Source organism: Rhea pennata, chromosome 1 (genome assembly GCF_028389875.1).
Source record: "Rhea pennata isolate bPtePen1 chromosome 1, bPtePen1.pri, whole genome shotgun sequence".
NCBI lineage: Eukaryota > Metazoa > Chordata > Aves > Rheiformes > Rheidae > Rhea > Rhea pennata.
In genome coordinates, this window is record NC_084663.1 from 172163092 (window position 1) to 172187383 (window position 24292).

Sequence of the window (24292 nt, forward strand, 5' to 3'; positions counted from 1 at the left end):
CAAACAGGAAACCCGACAGTTCAAACTGAAGGATTTGCTGACTTCGCTTCTTTGTAATAACTTTCAAGAAGTCACTGATTAAGCTGCATAATCAACAAATTTTCAGTCAAAACAGCTTTGTAACAACTTGATTCTACGCTGGGCTTTTTCTTTCCTCCCTTCCTACTGAGGATTAGCCAGAAATATTGTGCAGAAGAAACAATTGATTCTGATGTCCCTCCTAACACATTTTACTGTTGTTAAGTAATGTTTAACTGTGCAATACAGTGTCTTTTTTTGATTTAAATACTTAACAGAAATTTCAAAAACTTATCCCAAAATATTTCATTTAAATAATCTGTATTTTATGACATGTACTAGAAATGCACTTAAGTTATTTATAAAAACAAGAGACAACTGAAGGGAAAAAACAATGTGGCTCATGTTATGGGAAGCAAGTTTGAAAGAATTTTTGCTGACATTTCAGAGCCTTTTTTTTTTTTCTGAATTGTTTTGAGAATAAATAACACCAAAGAAATAGATCCTATACGTGCTCTTCAATGTCGTTAAAATGTTTCCTAAAACGAGTGTAACAGCAGAGTTAATGTTATCAGGGAAACTGCCCAGAAGCTCACTCAGTACAATTTATCTTCTGGAAAACAAAGCTTTTTAGTAAGCAAAAATGAGGTACTTGACCGCTATCTTTAATTTGGTGTTTTGTTTTTGTGTCCAGTTTCATTCTGATACATGTGCTGTGTTCTCTTGTTGCCTGCACAGTCCTGTTATCGGGGTTCGGCGCTTTCACAATGAGAGTGAGTCTGCGCCGCCTGGTCTCCCTTCCTCCCTCTCTGCCCCATCTTTCCTGAAAAACTTTTACCCGAGCTCGGGGAGGTTGCTCCAGCACTCAGAAAATGACCTCTCCAAGAGGTGAGAGCGGCGTCCGCTGCCCCGTTCTGCGGTGCCGCTGGCTTGTGGCTCGGGGCCCCCGGCGCAGCGGGCACACGTGATCTCTCCCACGCTGCCTTGCACTGCTGCCTTGCTAACAGACTTTACGTACGTGATGCAAATAAGCAAGCGGGCTTTTGGCCAGAAAAGCCCATTAAAAATAGAGGCATGCCTGCTGACATCTAGTAGTTGTGTCCTTTTGCTGTTGCAGTATTGCAAAACTGCTGCATGGGTTTGTCACTTGAAATGCATTTTTTTTTGAGTGTTACACCGATTTAACACTTTCTGTGCTGAATGTAAACCAGCATGTGTTGCTGTGATCACTGACGTGTGGAAGTGAGAAAAGCACAATGTGAAGGGAGTACAGTGCTAACGTGGGATGCCAGTGTGTGGGGAAGGGGAAACTCCCACTTAGCAGGCCGACATTATAACAGTGAATGGAAGAAGCAAAGATGCAAGAAGGGTTTTCCGACATCAATGTGAGAGACTAAGTATCTGAATGGAAATCACACTTCTTTTTAATATAAGCATAGGCCCTGTTTCAGGAGGCTGCTTGAGCAAATGCTTATAGTATTTTTTTTTCCCCACCCTCTTGAGGCAGACCTGTAGCAAGGTAAGGTGACCATACTTTCAAACTTTGTGATGTTTTTTGTCTGTTGCCAGCCTTTTTTTGTGTCTTCTTTCAAGGACAGCTCCTTTTTTCCCATCTTCAGTTTGTCCTTGGGAGCTGAATTGTTCTGTCATTCCTAACGCGCTTCGGCTCTGAATGTGTCTCTCCCCAAATCGTTCTCAAGCAAATCCCATGGAGTTGTAATAGGTGCTTTGGTGACTGCTTCTCCTGTCCTTCCCTGAAAAAGTAACAATAGGTCGCATTCTTAGCACACACACACAAGCATTGATGAAATCTGGGTTTTGGACTTGTCAGGACTGTAACACCTGGGGATTTCTGTTGTATGAGGTGGGTGTGGAAGTTACTCTTGAGCAATGTTTCCTCCTGGTGGAATGCAGTTTCATTAAACACGCTCGAATTAGCTTGTGATCTCCATTTTAGGATAGGCTGTGAAGAACTATGTAAACACACAAACTAATATGAGAGGCAGTTGAGCTACAGGTGGCGTTAGTACAGGTGGTTTGTGGGTTAGTCGTATCTAGTAATATGTAGATGAGAACAAGCTACAAAGTATATATCATCTTTCAATATCCCATAGTACACTGTATCTTATCTTGATTTCATTGAAATGTCTCTGGCCTCTAATCCGTAACTGCTGTACAGCATGCAGCAAAAACTGTAATGCAGAGATGATTATAAAATTGCTTGTTGGAAGGACTCTACAGTTCAAGTTCTTTCAGCAAAATAAATTTGCACGGATATGGAATAAGCTGACTCTTACAGGAGGTTGACTGCATAGCCTTACTGACAGGACCCCCCCCCCCCAAATCCTACAGCTTTTTGAAAGTAGATGATAAATTGTCTAGGTTCCCATCCTGCTAGAGGGATAATGTAACCCAGTCATTATTTACTTAATATTAGGATGTCTTTCCAAAACCACTCAGAAATGACTTATGGTTTGGAGGATGGAGTCATCTTCTGTGTTCCCTATTTTTGTACTCAAACACAGGTGAATAGGCAATAAGCAGTGCATGTGTGTTTGAAATCTGAGAAGAGACTGATATCTCATCCAGTGTGGAAGTAAACTTTTAATATCACCTGTTCTAAAACTTCTGTTCTGACAACAGTCACTATATAAAGGCAGTGATGCCTAGATTTGTCAGCCCGTGCTAGATTGCAGTAACACTAGAGTGAGGAGCAGGTAAGTGGCTTATTAGAGTGGAAATTTAAGAAATTGGTGACTGGATTTAGCAGTGTGCAGAGAAATGGGGGAAAATAGCCTGCCTCTTACAGACTACCTCTTATTTGGATTTCACTACATCTTTGTGTTGCCTTCAGCTAGCAGATAGCAAGTTGAACCAGCTCCCAGGTTAGTTTATACAAGAATCTGGGTTCCATTAAACATAAAGGTTTCATTATAATGGTTAATGGTGTTTTGAACTGTAAAGTGGGAAAATTCTGCAAATTAGGAGCAATTCCCAGAAGAAAAATGTATTGCTGCTTAGGTGATATAGGTATGCAGGTTTCTGATACTATTTAATCTTGAATTTGTGCGAAACCTTGTTTCTTTTTGCAGTTGCTTTTCCTTTTTATCTTGGGAGTGTATTTGTGAAAATAAGGTCTCATTAGTTACGAATTTTACTGGGAGCAACTGAGCCTAAACTGTCACGATGGGTAAATTGCAGTAATCAGGGGTGAAGTGTTGACAAGTAGTTGGGTTCACATTAGGAAAGTGAATATGACAAATGTAGTCAGGAAGAAGTGATAAATGAATAATGCTGATATGCTGGTAAGATCCAACTGGCGTTTGAATTGGCTAATGAGGAATAAAGTATATTCTGACTGATGACTGCTTCATAAGTTATACTCTTTAAAACTTTCCCTGGCTGAGCTTGCAAATGTGTTGATGAAAGTACCTTGTCATGCCATCAGGTTTATGAATAGGAGGAAGTTCAAATCTTTTGTGGTGTTTTTTCCTTTGGTTCTTCTTCCCTGAGAGGACCATATTCTACCTTTGTAGGCATGACATGAGTTATTCTTAACATTCTTGTGTAAATGTGAAGTAAATTGAAATTGAGTGCAGTATGGCAGTCTATTGAAAGATGAAGAACTGTAAACTATGTAACTGTTAAGGCATGTTAACATTTATTTTTAACTAAGTTCTAATTAACTTAATTAAAACTTCAGTGCATTTTCCTCTTTGAGAAGAATCATCTTCAGTATTTGTCCATGAAGTTAGCTTGCAACATCAACCACATCATGCTGAGATGAAGTTCTTAGTGGTCTGAATTCCCATATCCCATAGCTTTGAGACTACATATTAAAAAAGAGGGGAAAAAAAAAAAAAGAAAAAGAAGCAACTTTTCCTGGAGTTCAGGTGAACTTTGATGTGCAGGAGCAGAGCCAGTTTCAGTCAGAATTTGCTTTAGAAAAATATTTGATTTGTAGTAGTTGAATGGGCTTATGCAAATACTGTCACATCAGAATAGCATATTAAAAAGCAGCCCTGCTTATTACAAATTCATCTTTCTGTATTGACATCCCCGTATAAAATAACTCAAAAGTACATTTCCATCAAATTTACTGTGCAGTCACAAACTTGGAAACGGCTGATAGGGAGATGACAAGTGCAGTGGTTCTTACCTGATTATAGAGGTCTTCATCTCACCCAGTCAATGGAGAAAAGTAGGCATTTCTAAGGTACAGCTGCTCTCATCTTAAGGTGATTCTCTTTTATTACTCTGACATTTACAGAGCTAGTCTTGCCAGTTTCTCTGCCTTTTCCATGATTGCTGATACAGCCTGTTGTGCCAGTCAGTGGGAACATCTCCATTTAGAACGGATGAATCACACCTTAAAAGTCTCTGACTTTAATTAAACATGGAGCCTTGTTTGACTAGCTGGGATTTAAATATCTGTCACAGATGTCTAAAGACAGCTGAAAAAATTACTCTCCAGATAACTTCACTATGAGAAGACGTATCTTTCTTTTTCCTAATGTGTGTGGGGAGGCTAGGTTTATTTGGTTTTAATTCTAATAATCACTACTCGGTGCTTTTTAGGTTGATATGTTTTCTGATCACGGGAGTGAGCAGTATAGTAAAGCAGCTATCGACAACATACTATTTACAGATACCTTCAGAATCTGCCTGGAGAAGGTTTTACTGCAGTGATAATTCATTTGTCTGAAGTAGACTCTAGAGTGGAGAGTCACCTGCATGTGATCTTCATTTTTGACAAGTATCATATGAAGTTTTTACTACGGAACACAAGCACTTAGAAGAATTAGAAAAAAAATGCCAACGTTGAAGTGAACAATTAGGAAGTGGAAAGCTGTTTTATAAGCTTGGTTTGTTAGCTTCAGGAATTGCTGGGTTTTGTTCTGCAGTTGCTCTTTAAAGCTAGGCCATTGGAAAAGGTTGATTTTATATAAAAATAACTACATTGCTTTTAAAGATGGAATTTCCTGCAGGATAGGTTTGACTAACCCTAGCTTTTTCTGTTCATTGCATCATTATGCACTGATAATTTACATAATCAGCACTTAAATTTGAACAGTTAGCCTTTTCAAAATAGTTCCCTTTCTCATGCAGAAAACAGAATCATTGAGAAAAGTCTTTAAGCAAAATACCAGAAAGTGAGCGTTCATAATTAAGATACATGACAGGAGCGAGAACCAATGGGAAACATAAACTGATAGGAACTAGATTTTCTTCTTCCCTGAGGGGAGGAATACTTCATGTGTTAGGTTACATATTTAGGCTTCTGCCAGCTGAAATCCTGGGAACTGAAATACTAGCTGTCTTTCTATACTAGTATCTTGAGTTTTTTGAACTATCTGAGCCTCCAGATTATGAAGTAGGTTGAGTTGTTTGAATTGCTACTTAGATCCATCAAAAGAAGAAGCTGAAATAAAAGCAAACTGGAAAGAAGTGCAAACTTTGGCGTGAGCAGCAATATTTATTCTTGGGTCAGTTGGTTTGCATGAATTCAAGTGCAAAATAATTCAGATAAGTATTGTGTAATGAGTTCATGTGTAATGCTGTCCCTTTATATTTCTTGGAATAGCAGTCTTTCCGAACGTATCCTTCAAAGTGTTCCCCAAAGAAATTTAGGTAAATGAAACCAAGGAATAAGCATGTCTGTAATATGAAGAAGTTTCTTTTAACTGAGCTGTCTCATCTTTGTCTTCATAGTATGCATTATCCAATAGAATAGCAAATGGGGTGATATTTTGGTGACTTGAATTGTAGTTATTTGAAATAAAATGTTTACGTGATCAGAACTCCATGCTCCTTAATATTTGGCTTATTGGTCGTAACTGCTTCAGGGTGAAAATGCAAACTGAAATATTTGAGGCAGTTTCTTGAATTTCTAGCTTTTAATTTTGTATTGCATACAAGCTGATGAAGTATTCGGTGAAGTATTTATTTGGTTGGGAGCATAGGCTCAGTAGCTTTATGGAGAAACGCTGTTCTTCAAAACTGAACTGGAATGTATTTGTCTTAGATGGAGAGTACTACGCTTATTATTTTCTAGAGCTGCATGTGAGACATGTTAAGTGATTAAAACAGGGACAATATGTAACCAAAATAAATTCTTTAACTCTGTTGGCAGAAATGCTTTACTTTCAGGAATTTCTCTCTTGAACTACTTGTTTATACCCTTTCATATTCTTGCAATGTTGTCCTCATTTGCAGTTCAGTTCTTTAATTTCTTCTGTGCTTCTTTTAAACTTTACATACTATCATCTCTTCATTTGTAGTACTTTGCCTATGGTACATTTAATCTTGCTTCATTACTGGCAGATTGCAGTAGAGAAGTAACTTGTAGTATATAGCTGCTTTTTTCTTTTTATTGATGCTTATGTCGCTATATAACTACAAAAACACTCATTCTCTGCCTTGCCCCCAGTATCTAGGTTATATTATCCCTAGATTATAGGGCAGTTTTCTAATCTCTTGAATTTGAGGAACAACTTTTTCTTGAAGAGAAAGGATTTTTTTTCCTCCCTAAATTGCAATTAGGAAACTTTTTTTCTCCTGTTTTGTCATTCATTTCCTAAATCTGCTTTCGCAGTTGCCCTTGTCTTCTACTGAATATGGCAAGCTGTGTGCATAAGACTGAAAAAGTTTATTCACTCATCAGTCAGCTCTTTGAAAGAGGAAGTGATTAATGGAGGTTGCTCAAAATGTTGGGGAATTTTAGTAGGGAAGGAGTAACAGCAGAATTGTGTGCATTATACTTGGCACAAAGTAGCACATATGACTAATTCATCCCACTGTCAATTCTGAGACTTGAATGACCTAAACAGCTTTGTTCCATAGCCTAAAATATCTTATTCTGGCTTTCCTGCAGGGCTGTTGGTTGGTTTTATTTTATTTTATTTTTAACTGTAAATTGAACACACCTCCCAGGAATATCTGTCTATTTTAGGGATACACAAGCTGAATGTGGGATTTTGTACAAAGCAATAGAAATGAAGCTTCAATTCCTTTGTTATGTAGCTTCTATTTCTGTAAGCCTTGGAGTGGTTTAGTTTTTAATTTGCTAATGTGTGATGTGTAAGATCTGAAATATATTCGGTAGTAACTTCATTACAGTTATTTATAGAAACTTGAGTTATAATGATTAATATATCCAAACTCCATACCTTATCCTAAGAGTTGTTGCACTGAAATACTTTTATAAAAGCTCTAGATTGAAAATTGAATCAAAAAGTCTATAGTTACCTTGTACAAGCAATGGTCTGTGGTTCTGTTTTTCTTTTTTTCTTCCCCCACAGAACGTGTAAGAGTTAGCCAAAGGAGGTCAGCACTGGGTTTCCTGTTGCTATTTTGGTCAGTGAAATGTGGGGATCTATTCAGGCTACCTACTAATAGTATCAAGGGGTACTGAAGCACTGCAGAAACTAAATCAGGAGTAGTGAGTCTTTTAGATTCTGTGCTATCCAGGACTCACAGCTCATAGTCCTGTTCTTAGGGGAAAGCAGGTGAGACACCTAATTCTGAGGAGATGGTTATTCGTCTGCCTGGATGTGGAAGCGGGGTCTTCCATGTATACATGTGTATGATAGCAGGGTTTGCTTTTGGGGCTTGAGGATGTCAAGTAACTGTTGTAGATCATTAGACTATGGACAACTTTAGTCACTAAAATGGTCAATTTTAGCTTTCCAAGGGGATAATCACTCAGTACACTGGTATTTGATGTAACAGGTGCTGCCTGGAACAAAGTGGCTGGTAAACTGGTATAGCTGGTTTGCTAAGATGTAGTCTGTCTTCCTTGCAGGTCTCTGCTTTTCTGTGAGCTGAGTACAGGGAGCATGACTGGAAGTGGCAGACTGTGATCATCCATGACAATCTTGCCACTAAAAGCATAAGGAACACTTGATGTGCTGGGCTTTCCTTTCATCTGACTCTCTTCAGAGATGTTGTTCAGTAGCATGGATGTTTTTCAGAGTATGAAAGTTTGAGTGTAGTTGCTGTTGTGTTGATACAGTAGTCTTGCACGTGATAAAGATGAAGCTGTGGACACAGTTCCCCATATTCAATGCTGTCTTCCCAAGAAGCCCTTAGTTATGTGTAATAGTAATAGATAGCCTTGGTTTATGCATTTTGAAGTTTACCTGTTTAATCCCTAACTGATTACAGTCTGGGAGAAAACATTACAAGAAAGGCTGCAGACTTCCCAAGTGTGTAGAATTACAGTTATAGGTAACACCTTCAGGAGAGGATGTAGGACTTCACTGAGATGCTATTGCAGTAATTATGGTGAAGCATGTAGTCTGTGAGACTGCTTCAGTTTGGGTACTGCAAACTATAGTGATACCTTGGGCCTCCCTTTACAGAGGTCTTCCCTGTCAAATAGGCACCTTCAAGTAAAAGATCATGCCTGTGGTGAAATACATTGGTGTATAATGTGTGTGTTCTTCTTTTGTCACTTCCTGAAGTCTATCCTAGCTGAGTAATTCCACGTCTGAGGTGAAAGCTTGTCCTGGTCTTGTTGGGGTGATGTGTTGTTTAGCTGTCTTAGGATGCTGCTGCCACAGGCAATTTCTGGGTTTCTTTGCTGATCTTGTAACCATTTTGGATGACTTGAAGTTACCTAAGTGTGTCATGTGGTGGATGTTGCGGGGAGGGAAATTTGTGGCAGATAATGAAGGTAGCCATTGCTATACTGGATCGGTGCACTACTTCTCTACTACAAACGCAGAGTACAGAAATGTCTCCGAAAGTGGCTTATTTACTTACGAAAGCTGAGTGTCCTTACACCAGCAATAGGCAGGGAGAGGTGTGCTTGGTGACCTCTTAAAGTGACCTTTTAGCCAAACTTCCCTGTGACTTCCTATCAGAGCTTCTCTGTAACCTCTCCTTGTTTCTTCCAATAATGTAAGTTACTACTGCAGTTACTTCTGTGTGGCAACTTGAGATAAGTTGCTTGCAGTGCATTGTGGTAGGGACCGAATCTGTGTCCATTTGCAAAGGCTCTGTTCCTTCATCTGGAAATGCCAGTGGAACTTGAGGATATTTGGTTCCGTTTGCACAAGTGAAGCACCAACTTATTGAAGCATAGCAAAGAGGCTGCATGAGAAGGTCAGAACATGGTCTCCAATGAAATATTCACCAGTGAGCTTATCATGCCGTTTGAAATGCCACTAAATTGAATATTATGCTCTGTTGAAGCAACATCTCTGCTTTTAGAGGTATTACATCAGATCACCCCATAAGACTGATAAATAGCAAAGCAGAGCCCATTGCTGTCTATTTTAGAGACTAAACAGTAGCTCATTTTTGTGTGCTTGAATATCTCTTAGCTTTTCAAAAAAGCTTAGCTTTTATTTTGAGCTTCCAGCTAAGCACTGTATGAATGCTTTAAATTCATCCCAATAGTATATAGTGCAAAATTCACAGCACTGTATTATGTGAAAATAGTTAGGCACTTCTGTATTCAAGGTGAAGCTCACACACAGCACTCTTTGCCTTCTAAAGCTTTCCAGCAAGGGCTCCTGCAGATTTTATTGTACAGTAGACAGATTTAATAAAGATCTTTCTTTTCTTTTCTTTTTTTTTTTCTTTTTCTCCTCCAAAGGAGGACTTGTTTTGATCACTCCATCTGCTTTTTATTTCCTTCAGTGATGGGGAGGGAAAGAAAAGAACATCAACTGTCTGCAGCAGTGAGTCTCTAAATGCTGTGGGGGCCACGCTCACACCGCGCCGCATCTCCTGGCGGCAGAGAATATTCCTGCGGGTAGCTTCACCTATGAATAAATCTCCTTCCAAGATGCAGCATCCAGGTCTGTGTGTGCTTTAAAAAAAATAAACAAGCAGATGTTACTGAATAGTTATTATTGAAATGAACTCTTACATGTAAAACTACAGAAGGAAAAAGGAGGTCATATATATAATGTAATGTTCTTGCTAAACCCTCGCTATAGGTATGTTCTTGTCAGTTGGTTTTAGGTCTTTGTTACTTTGAACAGATAATTTAGTTATCAAAATCAAATGAATTGCACTCTGCTGTGGCTGTGCTGATAGCAAAGAAACTAAAAACTGCCTTTTGCTAACAAAAATACTCTCTTTACCAGATAGCAAATTTTTACTCTACTCTGCTTATGTAATAGTGTTTGTAGCAAACAGGGTCATTTCTCTGCCTTGTCCTTTGACTATACATAGTGCCTCTTGAATGGGTTAGTAATTTCTTTATTAGGTCACTAGCTTTAGGTCACATAAGCTGGACAATTCTGGAATACCTACAATCATAATAATAGATATAGTGGATTAGTAGAACTGACAACTCTGGATTGATGGCAAACCCTATATTTAGTGACCATGAAGTGCTATATCCCAATGCTGCAGCTTAGCAGATGGAGAAAGTTGCTTTTCATATATAGCCTGTGATTAAATCACAATAGTAAACAAGATCAACTATAGAAGAGACTATGGATAAATGCCTTTTTGTAATTAAGAAGTTAACAGGAAAGTGTCAAAATATTGGGTGACCCTAACACTTCAGTAAAAAAGTTCTCCACTGTTGAACTGTGTTTTCTTACTCTGAACTGAGTGTCTTGCTGCTGAATGTGAAAGACTGCTATTTCCATTCTGCCATGACAGAGATATTCATGATATGTCAAACAATCTGTTTCCTGTAATACCTCTTTGATTCTTTGCAGATGGTCATGAGGGAAGAGAGTTGTTACCATTATCACCTCTTGCTCCACCATTGGAGGAGGACCCTCTTGTTTTAGTATTGCAAAATGAGGATGCCTTAGATAAAGCTGGTGAGAAGAAGAACTCAGAAGAACTACAAAGTCTATGGAGAAAAGCCATCCATCAACAAATTCTGTTGCTTCGAATGGAAAAAGAAAACCAGAAGCTGGAAGGTTAGCTTTTTATAATTAAAAAATTCCCCTGAAAACCATTACAAGTTCTACTGTCAGACACTGAAAATTATACTGATGTTACACCTCAAACAATGGTTCTGTAACTTCTTGGTTAATGCTGCTAGAAAATATTAGGATATACACTTTTTTTCCTCCTTCCCTTCATAGACCTATCTTAGTTTGTTGCATTCCCCTTCCATATGCCAACTTGTTAAATATAATGTTAAAGGAGAAGATGTTGTTAGGCATAAGTCACGACAGTATAGGTATATGTTCTAGCTGACTGAATCTAGAAATTCTAATATGAAGTGGAGTCAGGAGAAGGGGTTCTGTGTGGACATTTAAGAATGGTGGACCTTACCTCTATGTTTCTTTTCAGTCCTTTGCAGCCCAGTTGCAAATTACTCAAACAGATATCATGCATTGTAAAAGCATGTGACAATTCTAATCAGTCTTCTTCTGTTCCTCATTATAACACTACTGTGATGTAATTAATAACTCAATGCAAATAAGATTTTTGAATAATTGGCTCTAGGTATGCCAAAAAGTCCCCTTTTTTCAGATGAGCACTATACACTAAAAACTGAGTCCTGTTGCAAAGGCATCTGAAGCTGGCCATGCTGACTTGTCTGCTCTCAGAGCTTTTGGCCAAGCCATTTTATTATGGCTAGTCAAGACTCGTACAAATGAAAGATTGGATGTAATGTCTGTTATTATGAAAGTGTTTCTGAATACAGTGTACTAATCACCTTCAATGCAAGTTGAAGGGTGAAAGGTGAGTTAAAGGGATTTTCAAAGGGTGAGAAGTAAACCTGGACATCTGTCTTTAGGCTTCCTCCCTGTGGGCTGTTGCAATGACAATATGGGTCTTTGTATGATCAGCACATCTTCTGAGCTGATGTGCGCTGAGCAAGTACTTGGATTCAGGCAGTGGCTGATGTCGTAACATACAGTTAAACACAGACCTCAGGAACAGCCACTATAATAACAGAAACGGCTGAGCTGTCTACTTGAAGCCTCACTCCTAGCTGTGTATATTTATTCAGCCTGTGTATGAATATAAGCATTTAAGACTAGAATTGCTGTGTTTTCAGTGGTTTTCTGTTAATGTTTTATTGGTTTTGTTTATAAAATATTAATGGAACCTTTTCTCCTGTTACTTTGCTGTCGAGGAGACTTGAATACTATTAGCTTTGTTTTACAGAAGGTAAGTTTTGTGAGTCACACACCCTTTGCTTAATCTTTTTCTGAGCAGCTGAAAGCTACTTTTTACAGTAGATCACCTAGAAATATAATTGCTATAAGGTGTTGCAGACCACTTATTAATGCTTTGCCTAGCTATTTCTAGGGATGGCTGCAAGCAGCTGAAGCTGGCATAATAGTAGTAGAAGCATGCCCAACAGGAATGGAAGTGTACAGCACCTTGCATAATAGTTGCGTCCAGAAGACAAGGCCTTCTGTAGTGTTCAATAAATAGTGTCTCAGTGGTGTAACATACAGCTTTTGGAAGTACTTTATCACCTATATTTTTGCAACAGTGAAGGCAATGAGCTTACTAATTTATTCAATATTGACTATATCCAAAGAAAGATGATTAGATGAGGAGCTGGTTGTCTTCTCTCGCTTTGCAAGTTGTGTAGTAACAGGAGTGTGCATGACTGAGAGGGAGAATTAGCTTTAATCTAGAGATGTTACGGGGTGTACCCTTGTACAAAGAAGGGAGGAAGTTTTCTTCAAGGACAGAATGACTCAGATCATGGCAAGTAGGAGATGAACTCAGCTGCAGCTTTCAGAGATCATACTGTGAAATACACAATTCAGTCCAGTGATTATTAGACCTATCTCTGTCAATTAAGACATATTCATATATTGATTCCAGTTTTTATGCATCAATAGCGGAGGAAATGAAGTGTTTTACTATGTGCATATCATATATAATAAAATAACTACCACAGCTCACTTCTCAGTAATGGAAATAAAAGCTACTCCTCCATGAAATTATAGAGTAACTGCTGGATGCTCTTTAGAAATAATGAGAAATAAGGTATTCTTATATAGCAAAGCTCTAAAAGTGTAAAGCAACATGTGTTCTGTGCTAAGCATAGATGTACCTGTTTGCAGGTGGTTCAAGTAGGTGTGCCAACAGTTCTTACAATCTCTTAAGGGACATCCAAAATGAAGCCCGTCACACAGGCCATAATTTTTACAAGACTTGCCTAGGTTATTTTCCTAAATATCTAATGTAAACATTCATATGTTTGGGACTTTCCATCCTAAAACCGTTATAATGTTCAGTATAAACAAGAAAAAAATTATCGAAGATTTTTTTTTTGCAGTTGAAAGAAGCAGCAGATGTGGTGAAGTTGACTATGTAGAGTGGGTTTTGCTTCTTGCCCCAAGCCTTAAAAAATATTCTCATGTACTTCAAGAATTCCTAGTGTTCATGGCTCAGCAATACAAGTCAGATTGTTCCCCGCAGCATCTTATGACAGAAGACTGACCCCATCTCAGCTATCAGCTGATGAATTGTAGGTGTATTTATGCCTAGTCATCTTTTATCAGATCAATGTATTTAGCATGAGTGGTTTTTGTATGCCTGACATCTCTTGTAATTTTCTAATGTTTTAGTTCCCCATTTTCCCTTCCCTTATTTTCTGTTCTCTAGCAAGCAGAGATGAGCTCCAGTCAAGAAAAGTCAAATTGGACTATGATGAAGTTGGTGCATGTCAGAAAGATGCCATCAATGTTTGGGATAAGAAATTACTAAACTGCAGAGCCAAAATCCGTTGTGACATGGAAGATATTCATGCCACTTTGAAAGAAGGTATTTATACAGGATGGCTTTTAACTAGAAAATCTGAAGATTTTTGTTGTCTGATACTGGGGGAAATCAGTAGCAGTATTTTTTTTTTCCAATAGTATAAAATCACTAAGAAATTGCCTTCTTTCTGTATGTGCATCTATCTTCTAGTGTCAGATAGCAAATAGATTCTGTTGTGTCTGAAACTTGCAGTCAGTGATGTAGAAACATAACTAGTGCTTGACTCCTGAAAATAATATCATACTCCCCTGTCTGTTATGTTGAGGACTGAACTAGGAGATTCTGCAGCTAAAACTATGGTTTTCTGGTCTCCTCTCTATGGAGATACCTTTTACTGTGAATTTGTGGTCCTTTGTCTTACCTATTTGTTGAAAAGGCAGGGACACATTGTCTAACACGGACTGTATACAAATACTTGGAGGAGTCTCAACCATGCTTTAGCGAATCAGAAGTGCCTCAACTTGCTGAGTCCAGACTGATCTTAACTATTTTTCTTCCATGAGTAAAAGGCCAGGATGTTTTGTCTGGAGGTGGATCTTCCTTTGGTCTAGCCATAAGAACAGGTTGCCCAGAGAGGTTGTGGAGTCTCCCCTGGAGATACTCAAAACCCACCTGGACATGATCCTGTGCAATGTGCAACATGTTCTAGGTGACCCTGCTTGAGCAGGGGGGGTTGGACTAGATGATATCCAGGGGTCATTTCCAACCTCAACCGTTCTGCGAAGGTGAGCCAAAGGGCCTTGTTAGCATGATGTCTGTGTATATTCTGCTTGTCTTTCTGTGCCCTCCTGTCTAGAATCTCCTGTCCATATTACAGGTGCTAAAAAAATAATAATGTATTGGTGTAATTTGGTTATGGCAGAGTAGGGAAGTTTAAAACATTACCAAAAAAAGTGTGGAAGAAATAGGTGGTTCCTGTTAGTGACCTGCGTGAGAGTGCCAGCTGGTCATTACCTTGCTGCTGTAACTTCTCCCATTTGGCACTGGGAGCAAGCAGATGCTTTTTATAACTTGTACTCTTGTTACTTTCTAGTTGCAAATTATTATTTATTAGCAGAACTGACAATTTCTTTTGAATTTTGAAAATCAATGTAGAGAGTCAGATATTGAAGGGGGGATATATGTGAAAGTTCAAAAACAGTATTTGAATCTAGGTGATACTTGAATGACTAGAGAGAAATGCTTTGTTTCACTATGAGTCATTCTGTGTCCTTCCTTCAGTACAGAGCCTTAATGCTTTGAATTGAGCTTTTGTACGCTTTTTTCTATGACCTGCAGGCGTACCAAAAAGTCGTCGAGGAGAAATTTGGCAATTTTTGGCTGTGCAGCATCGAGTCAGACACAGACTGCCAAACAAACAGCAGCCTCCTGACGTCTCTTACAAAGAACTGTTGAAACAACTGACGGCTCAACAGCATGCCATCCTCGTAGATCTAGGTACGTGTGTTTTGGCTGAGGTTTTCCTAACACATTCCATGTGTCTTTGAGCAGAAGCATGGCTATCTTAATTGACTCTATTGCTGGAGACAGATGCTGCTGTATCAGCAGCAGTTTCTGTGTTGTGAGGATGTGTTCTGCCTTTGCCACTCAGTGTCCTCTCAACAGATGATTGGTCTGACTAAAGTCCATCCCCATATGAAAGATCTATGGGAAGAGAGAAAATCTGGTTGTCTGGTGAGGTTATTTCCTCTTCTGAGGAGACCTGGATATCAACTGCTCTCTCTTTACACCAGGACGGACATTCCCTACCCATCCTTACTTTTCTACCCAGCTGGGAGCAGGACAGCTCTCACTCTTCAATCTCCTGAAAGCGTATTCTTTGCTGGACAAGGAAGTGGGGTATTGCCAAGGTATCAGCTTCGTAGCTGGAGTGCTGCTTCTACATATGAGTGAGGAGCAAGCCTTTGAAATGCTGAAATTCCTCATGTATGACCTTGGCTTCCGTAAACAGTACAGGCCAGACATGATGTCGCTACAGGTAAGTCAACCTTGTAAAGCAATCCAAAATTTTAAATGAGACTTAAGCTCTTGGTGGTCGCTCATGTTCCTTAGGGACTTATGAAGCTTCATGTGCTTTTTCGGAGGTTGTGACATATGCACAAGCTTTTTCGCAAATTGTGTCAGAGAAGGGGTTTGACCCTTGCAAATTAAAGAAGTTTGAAAGTTGCAGACTTTCCTGTCGCACGTCTCCATGATCTTCAGTTTGGAAACTCTGCTTTCTCTGCTGTTTTGCTCTTCCTTTTCTCTTCCTTGCTACTCTCTCTTCCTTATTCCAAAAAAGTCCTCTCTGCTTGCATCTGTATAGACGGCATTTAAAAATAAATTTGTTTTTGTTTTTCTTCAGTCTGTGAACGCTTAGATATAGAAGATTTTAAATCGTTTGTCCTGTAACTCCATGTCAGATCAATAGTGCCACCCAGTGGCCAGTCAGTACACTCCACAGGGCATTTCTACTCGGGGCCTCTGTCTTAAATGATCAACATTAGTCTTTGATTAGCTAGCTATACATACTCAAGGCCTCCTACGAGAGAGACAGAAAATCTTTCAACTGTGTGTAAACTGTGAGGTTTCAAGTTTGAGGAGTCTTGCACCTTGAGATGAAACAGTCCACTGATTTACATAACCGTATGCTCTAAGCCTCTAGTGTTATAAAGGGATGTACAATTGCTGAATTAAGGCTTGTAGTCCACAGTGGAGAAAGCAAATACTAAGAAGTAGATACAAAAGTCTCAATTTCTGTCATGCTCCCTACATAGCAAACACTTATAATTAAGTAAAAAATCTGTGGGGAGAGTGTTCAATTCGCTTTGCTTGACCAGTAGGTTAGGTACTTACTTGGCAAATATGTAGCATAGCAGAATAGATTTTAGTTAAAGAAAATGTACATAGTGCTTTTCAAAATGATTTGGAGGAGTATTTCACTGTGCACTAGGTGTTGAGTTATGCCATGACTGCTTTGTTGTGATGAATTAAATGTGAAAAGCCCTATAGAGCATTGTTCCACCTCTTCCCTGTGTCCTTGGCTCACAAATGACACTCTGAACCAGTGGGGGTCCAAGTGTAATAAATGCACAGGTGTGATTTTTTTTCCCCAAGAAACTGCCCATTTGTATGTTATACTGCGCTTGTGTAGGCTCTTTCAATAATTTATGATGCTTTGAGGGCATTCAGATATTCAGAATTTCCCCCTTGTGACTTAAATGAGTCTGAAACATTCCTCCTCAGATGCTCTTAGGAAGAAAGTATTCTTTTATGTTTGTGAAGGTTTACACCTGTAGCGCTGTTTGCCCTTTAAATGAGATGACCCCTCTTCCCGCGTGGTTGCCTCCTGGGCAGTTACCCTCTTCTAGACAGTACAAGTTTTATCTGCTAAAGACAAGCTAGACTATTTATGATGACTTAGCCAGATGATCTAGTTAAAGCTAAATCCTTTGTTTTGTTTTTTAACAGGATTAGAGCACTTGTACATTCTTTGTGCTTACAGCACCAAAACATGAGCAAACCCATACACAGAATTAACTACTGTCCTACAGAAGAACAATGTGGATATTTATTTAGGATAAAGAAAGCTTCTTACCTTTTTAAATGCCAAGTTGTCTGGAAAAAAGATAGTAATCTAGATCCTTACTTCATAATGAACTTACCCAGTGACTGGTTTGATGAACCCCTCCAGTAACTGGTTTATGGCCTCTGTGGTGGTATTCTAGTTTCCCATGTAAATATGGGTCTTAGCAACACTGTCCAAATTGTGCTTAACTGGTAGCTTTACAAATTAACCAAGGAATCAAATGCATGTGCAAATTTAGCTAACTTACCTGAACGAGAAGTGATCAGTCTGTTGGTGGATGTGGTGGTCTGATAGATGAACAGTTTCAAGTATTATCAACCTGTGGTAGGGAAAAATCATGACCGCTGAAAGAAGGAAGATAACTAGATCCTGTAAATCATTTTATCATTGAGGAATGAATTCCTGTGAAGCATAAGGCACTATTGACAGCAAAATTGGGCCTGGCAGGTAATCAATATATTCTTGCTTCTCAATTTCTACTTTCTGAGAGAAATGTCACTCTGTACTATGAGTGACGTACTGTGGAGTGTAAGCCATCAAAATTACAAGGGAATAATTTACCTTAGAATGGTATTCTTATCAATGAATATCAACATGTCACCATTTTGTTTTGCAACCTTTGACAGGTTATTTAGCAGCATTTATTGCATCAGTATCTTAAATTCCCCTGGCCTCCTGGCATGTGGGAAGTGTTCTGGGAAATGCATATGTGGTACACTTAGATTAACTCACTGCATCTGCTGCACACACCGTGCATTAGTAGTCTAGAGTGATGACTGCAGCAGAGGAGTCTTAAATACAGCAAAAATATGGCCAAACTCGAAGGGTGAAGGCTGAAGTGCATAAACTTAGCCAAGAAATAATTCAGCTCTGTAACTAAAAATTTTGGCATCTTGAAGATGTTATTTTACTTGGAAAGGGTGCTTTTACTTTCATTACTGCAAGACTAAGTTCTAGTTTGTTGGCCAGGTTAGATCAATATATTCCCTTCTTATCTTAAGGTTATGTATCTGAACTTAGAGAATGCTTCATTAATTAGTGATCGGGTTCAAATTGTTCTATATTATTCAGTAATGTGTTAGTTTTAATTGATTAGAGGTGGGATGTTTATATGTGAGTAGATACCGCCCAAGGCCCTAAGCAGCAATTAAGCTTCATTTTACAGTGCCGTCAGTACTGAAGTTAATTTCCCTAGAGTAGAATGTGAATGGTTTAGAAAACGGAGTAAAGCTGAACTTTTCTTTCTCTTCTCCCCAATGTATTGTAGATTCAGATGTATCAGCTGTCAAGGCTTCTTCATGATTATCACAGAGACCTGTATAATCATCTTGAAGAGAATGAAATCAGTCCCAGTCTTTATGCTGCACCATGGTTTCTTACGCTGTTTGCATCTCAGTTTCCATTAGGATTTGTAGCCAGAGTATTTGGTAAGAAAGACTACTTCATTGTGGTAGGAAGCAGAACAATGTTGTCCTTTGTGTTTTCCAACTCTATGGGAATAGTTTTTCACCTCCTAGTACCATTTGGGGGACTGTCCTGGGTGGAAAGTAGAACCACTCCTTGTGGTGGGATGTCAGCTGCTTTTCAGAGAGGAAGGCAGGAAAACGGTGAAATATATCCTTCGAAACCCTGAATTTGAGCAGTTAAGTATGTCTGTTATTAGCCAAGATTTGGCTTTTGAAGCAGAAACTTTGTCACAGATGTGTTTAACACCTGAAGTTTTCAGTCTATACTTACAGACAATTTCATCTTGTTGAACTTGCAAACTGAACTTCAGCTTAGTGGAGGGAAAAAAAGGTAGAATATGCTGGTTTCCAAGAAACTGAAATAATAATTTGACCTTTTTTTTCTCCCCCCCTAATACAAATTCAAGTAAAGTTGGACTTAAAGGCTGTTTCAGGTGCTTGTTTATATTGAATGGTTTTCTAGTCTTAGTATGCTTCATGTTTCATTTAAATAATTTTCTCTACTTTTCTGTTCTTCAGATAACATCTAGTAGAGAAGTTTAAATACAACAAAGAAGTTTAAATAGTAGAAGTTTAAATAGTACAAGGCACTACTGTACCTTGTAGTGTTTGCAATATCAGGATGACAATTACTTGGTTTTGTTTTCTTCATTGGGAATAAGAACTGCAAACTTAATCAAATTACTAGAAATGCAGCACTTGTCTGTTGGGGGGCAGTTAAAACTCACTACAGTCAGACATGCATCTGGAAAGTAGGAGCATATATCGTGTGTTTTCCACTTATTTTTCTGTTTTTGTAAAACACTTGCATTTTTGTAAGAAATTCAGCCTGACATTTATCGCGTATTTTGTTTTGATTTTCTTTTTCCATTGCACAGGTTTTCCTTTTTACATAAAACATTTTCTGATTTGTTTTTGGATGAAGAAATGATTTTTGTGTCTGTTTCTCAGCAGATTATTGAATTCTGAACCTTTTGGGGGTTTGTTCTGTCCCACCCCCCCTCCCCACAACTAAAGTACTTTTCGTACCTTTTTTGGCTTCGTTTCCTGCTTCAGTTAGTTTTGAATTTGGAAAACTCATTTTTGAGAGTGGGAAAGGTCAGTGTTCATTTCACTGTAAACGACTAGAGCAAGGCATCTTTTCGTTTTAAAACTACAATGTCAACAGGCTGTCCTAGATCCCAGTACTTTGGATCCCTGCATCTTCAGTGTCTTCTGAGCCTCCCACATACCTGTAAGAGGTGGCTAACATCTACCAATCTCAAAATATATACTTAAAATACATATTTTATATATGTGTGTGTGTGTTTGTGTGTGCACAAAACATGTATGTTTGCACTACTTGAATATGCGTTGTATAGTTGAGAAGGGAGAGTTTTGGGAATGCTTTACAAGTGAGATTAACAGCTCATCAGCGTCCTCGTGCTACCTGTGACACTAGATTAGGGCCAGGGATAGCCTAGCTGTGTTGTTATGGGAAGTTGTGGTGACTCAGGAATGTGGCCCTGCTCTTGGTCAAATGACCCAGCCAACAGCACGGGAACCGTGACGACTTGCTTATGTGCCGCCTTCACCTTAGTAGCTTCCAAGACTGAGTTTCTAGTTCCTGTGACTAGGTTTCTAGTTTTTGTGCAGCCAGTGTCTGCTGATTTCAGCACAGTATGGGCTTTTCCCTCATATGGACATAATTATACCTCCAAGTACAGGTTTGGAAGTTAAGTTAAAGCCAATATGATCAATACTATGGATTTTTAGAAGAGTATGATTAGTATTGGAAGCTATCAATGACTGGAAGCAGAGAGTTGGAAGTCAGCACTGGAAGTATGTTGGGCTGTGGTCCGCTTCTCAGCGCACACAGATGAATTTAAAAACAGTTAGTAGTTAGTGAATAGTCTGTAATCTGTAGCAGACACTAATGAAATGTTTATTGCAGATAACCGTTACAGGCATAATGGTACTTTCAGCATATAGTACTTTCTTGTAATGCGCTCTTACATCTATAAGATGACAAAATGTTTTTCTTTGCTTTTATCTCATGTTAAAGTAAGATCTATTGCACTTGTGAACTGAATGAATCTGCAGTATGTTTACTTAAAATTCCCAGCAAATATATGTTTATTGATTTACTTTAGCTCTCATTTTCAAGATATTTTAATGTTTTTCTTTTTTTAGATATTATTTTTCTTCAAGGAACAGAAGTCATATTTAAAGTAGCACTGAGCCTACTTAGCAGTCAGGAAACATCTATAATGGGATGCGAGAGTTTTGAGAATATTGTTGATTTTCTTAAAAGCACTATTCCAGACATGACTCATCCACAGATGGAAAAAATTATTACCCAGGTAAGGTTGTTTTTTCTCCTTTTCATTGTTTTTCATTTAGTTTGTTTTTAAGAGATTGTGCCTAAGATAAATATAAAAGGTCCTTGCAATATATTCCTTTCTCAATTGCTGAGGTGTGAAATACAAAGGAGTTGTCTTCCCAGTAACTTGTACAAAAATAGGATATGCTTAAATTTCAATACTTCCTGAAATGTGGATCTATCAGGAATTTAGTTGCTACTTCAGTGCTAGTAGAGAAGACCTTTTTAAGATTATTTTCTGGCCAGCTGTTGGAAAACTGTGACTTTCCTTATAAACTTCACATCATCATCAGTAGGGTAGAAGTAGCGTGTCTTAACAGTCCTAAACCCTGCTCATGCTCCTTGACGGTGGATAGGGAGCAGAACTCACCACAATAGGGTGAGCCAGCATCACAGCAGTTTCTCTTTTTGCTAGGAAACTCTTTCGTTTAGCAGTTCTTTTGCAGACAGCTACTGCAAGCTTCTGTATAAATTTTAAATTCCTCACTGTATTGATTGTGATAGCCATGCTAAACCTGTGCCTCTTTACAGGCACTTTAAATATGCGTCTTCACAACTCACTGATTCGAATGACAGAGATGGTAGTTCAGTTTTTTTGAGGCTATTAGAAGTTAAATCTCTGTCTTGTGGTCTGTGTGAGTCTGTGTGCGCTGTGATGTGATGAACATGATAGAACCAGCTCTGCGCAGTCTGATTGAGTGAAGGGTGGGTTTTGTCACCTGAGCGACGGCGGATGCAGTGACATGCTGGGCAGCCCGGCTCTGAGAGGAGGGCAGCCGGCTTCCCTGTGTCGTGGTCCCACACTGAGCAGCCTTCTGGATCTGCAGGAACGTGCAGACCGCCTGTGTCTTGTTGCTGCTACCTAGATTGGCTGTAGGTGGAGTCATCTGGGTAAATTGGTGCTATAGCTCCCAGGACCTTCATTATTTGAGATAATGAAAGAAAAAAGGAGATACTATGCATGACTATACTACTCAGAAAAGGACCAACAGGGTTGTTGCATCAGAAGAAGCTGGCGCATTGTATGTCTGTCTGGAACACCATATGTAATTTAAATTTCTATGTCACATCTGGGTTATCTGAAGAATGTTGAATGTAAAGCAGAGCTTGTTGTATGTGCATCTTTTATTAGTGACTTGTTCATGATTTCTAGAATAAGGAGCAGAATTAACATCACTGTAGACATCCTTCCCTTAGTTGTCTAAATTATTTGGTACCTTTTTGGAAGCTGAGAGCCTTTGACTAGATCTATATGTGGGTAAGGGTCATATGGCTTCAATACTGTAGGACTGAGCACATTGTAGTCTTTATCCAAGATGTTTAGGTGTTTATCAGTAGGAAAGTAGTGTATTTCCATGCCAGAGATGGAGCACAGAGAAGCTGTATAACCATGTACAGTGTTTCGTAAAAGTTTATAAATGGGAACTTGGAGTCAAGAGATGCCATTTTGAGAGTAGTGGTCTGATTCCTGTTTTGCTCTTCCTCGTTGCGAGACTCTGCTCCCGTCAGAGGCTGGTGAGAATTGAATTTAAACTTTTCTTCTTAAACTTCTCTGTATTCATGAGTAATATAATAAGATTTGGCCTGACTATTAAATTCTTGGATAGAATAAGACTTCTGCTGATACATCATTATCATGATATCTATTAGAGGTATAATTAACTATCAGAGGTAAAATTATCATTCAAGGTAGCATTTGACAATTATAAAAGTGGTGATCCAGTTTATTTTAAGATCTGTAACTTATTATGCTACAATTAATAACTCTGTATGCTAAAATGCTCTTACCACAGACCTGCACATAAAATGCTTTATTGAAAGGAACATGAAAAGAGAATTGAAGTTCATCATTTATATGAAGCTTTTATATGAGATAAATGCTCCTTATGCAGGTAAAAATTTATTTTTGTGTTTTGGCAGGTGTTTGAGATGGATATATCAAAACAGCTCCATGCTTATGAAGTAGAGTACCATGTGCTGCAGGATGAACTCCAGGAAAATATGAATCCCTGTGATGAAGGTGAATCTCTGGAGAAGCTGGAGAGGGCAAACAGCCACCTAAAGAGACAAAACATGGATTTGCTGGAGAAGCTACAGGTAAATGACTAAAGATCACTACCTCGTGAAGAGGTTATTTCTGTGACATAGCCAATAGGAATGTGCGTGAGAGGTCTCCTGACTGTAACATTTTATACAGCTGAACAATTTTCTCTATTGCAATAATATGTTTCTGTTAGGCATATTTTTAACCCCTTTGTCATCCCTTGTACTGTTTCTTCTTGCTTTAGATATTTATTTTCTCAAAATATCTCTAGGCTTATCTTCCATAACATAGTATATTGATTAAATTTTTTACATCTGGCCTAAAAATCAGTCATCTGACCCTTCATCGCTTTGCTTCCCTGTTCTAAGAAATAAGCTATAGTGGTCTTGTTTTCTTCATACCTGTGTAGGCAGTGTCTTTCTGTTCCTCTCTGTGAAGCTCATAATCATACTTTATTTTGAAAGGTGCTCTCTTCTAGCAGTCTTGAATACAGGTGAGTTTCCATCATGTTCAGTTTAAAAAAAAAAAAAAAAAAAAAAAAAAAAGCCTTCTCTTCCTCATTCACAATTTACCCTTCTTCTCATAGCCATGCCAGGACTTGTTTCAGGTTTCCCTATAGATGTTGTTTTGCATATTCCTGAAAGACTGCTTTATGTAAGCAGGCTGTTTCTATATTTACTTGCTCATTTTAACCAGCATTGATGGAGAGCACCTTCAGCTTCTGAAATCTGAAAATGGAAGCAAAAACATTAAGGCTCCTGTCATGTCCTCGTTATTTTGGTGTTTACTGGCTACAGGTGCGCTGCTATACTCTTGTGATTTGTGGAGAATGTGAATTACTTGGGCATTATTATTATTGGTTACTAGCTGGATTTTTATCTCTGTTCTGAAACTGCACGAAGGGCATAGAAAAATTGTGAATGGTTTGAAAGCCTCCATGGAAGTTCTTCTGTTCTTCGACTGCTGTATTCTAGTATATTTTCCTCAGTTTTATCTTAACCACTTTATCTTTTTGTTTGTATGGGCTTTCTTTCCCTTTTCTAATAACATTTGATTAGAGTTTCTCCGCTTCTTGCAAAGAGAGATTTGCTGCTACTGAGGTCCAAGGTTTCTGATTA

General features: G+C 38.6%; 1 protein-coding gene across 2 annotated transcripts in view; it reads left to right on the forward strand.

Annotated features, from left to right (window-relative positions):
- The window catches only part of TBC1D4 (TBC1 domain family member 4), a 101380-nt gene that overhangs the window by 74152 nt on the left and 2936 nt on the right, over positions 1 to 24292 (forward strand). The window contains exons 11-19 of one of the 2 annotated variants that reach the window (XM_062566897.1): positions 757 to 906; positions 9667 to 9827; positions 10704 to 10913; positions 13579 to 13737; positions 15013 to 15171; positions 15468 to 15712; positions 18570 to 18729; positions 20941 to 21110; positions 23051 to 23227. In XM_062566897.1, coding sequence (XP_062422881.1) covers positions 757 to 906; positions 9667 to 9827; positions 10704 to 10913; positions 13579 to 13737; positions 15013 to 15171; positions 15468 to 15712; positions 18570 to 18729; positions 20941 to 21110; positions 23051 to 23227 — 1591 coding nt within the window. The remainder of the gene's footprint in view (positions 1 to 756; positions 907 to 9666; positions 9828 to 10703; positions 10914 to 13578; positions 13738 to 15012; positions 15172 to 15467; positions 15713 to 18569; positions 18730 to 20940; positions 21111 to 23050; positions 23228 to 24292) is intronic. The other variant, XM_062566898.1, reaches the window with a different exon arrangement.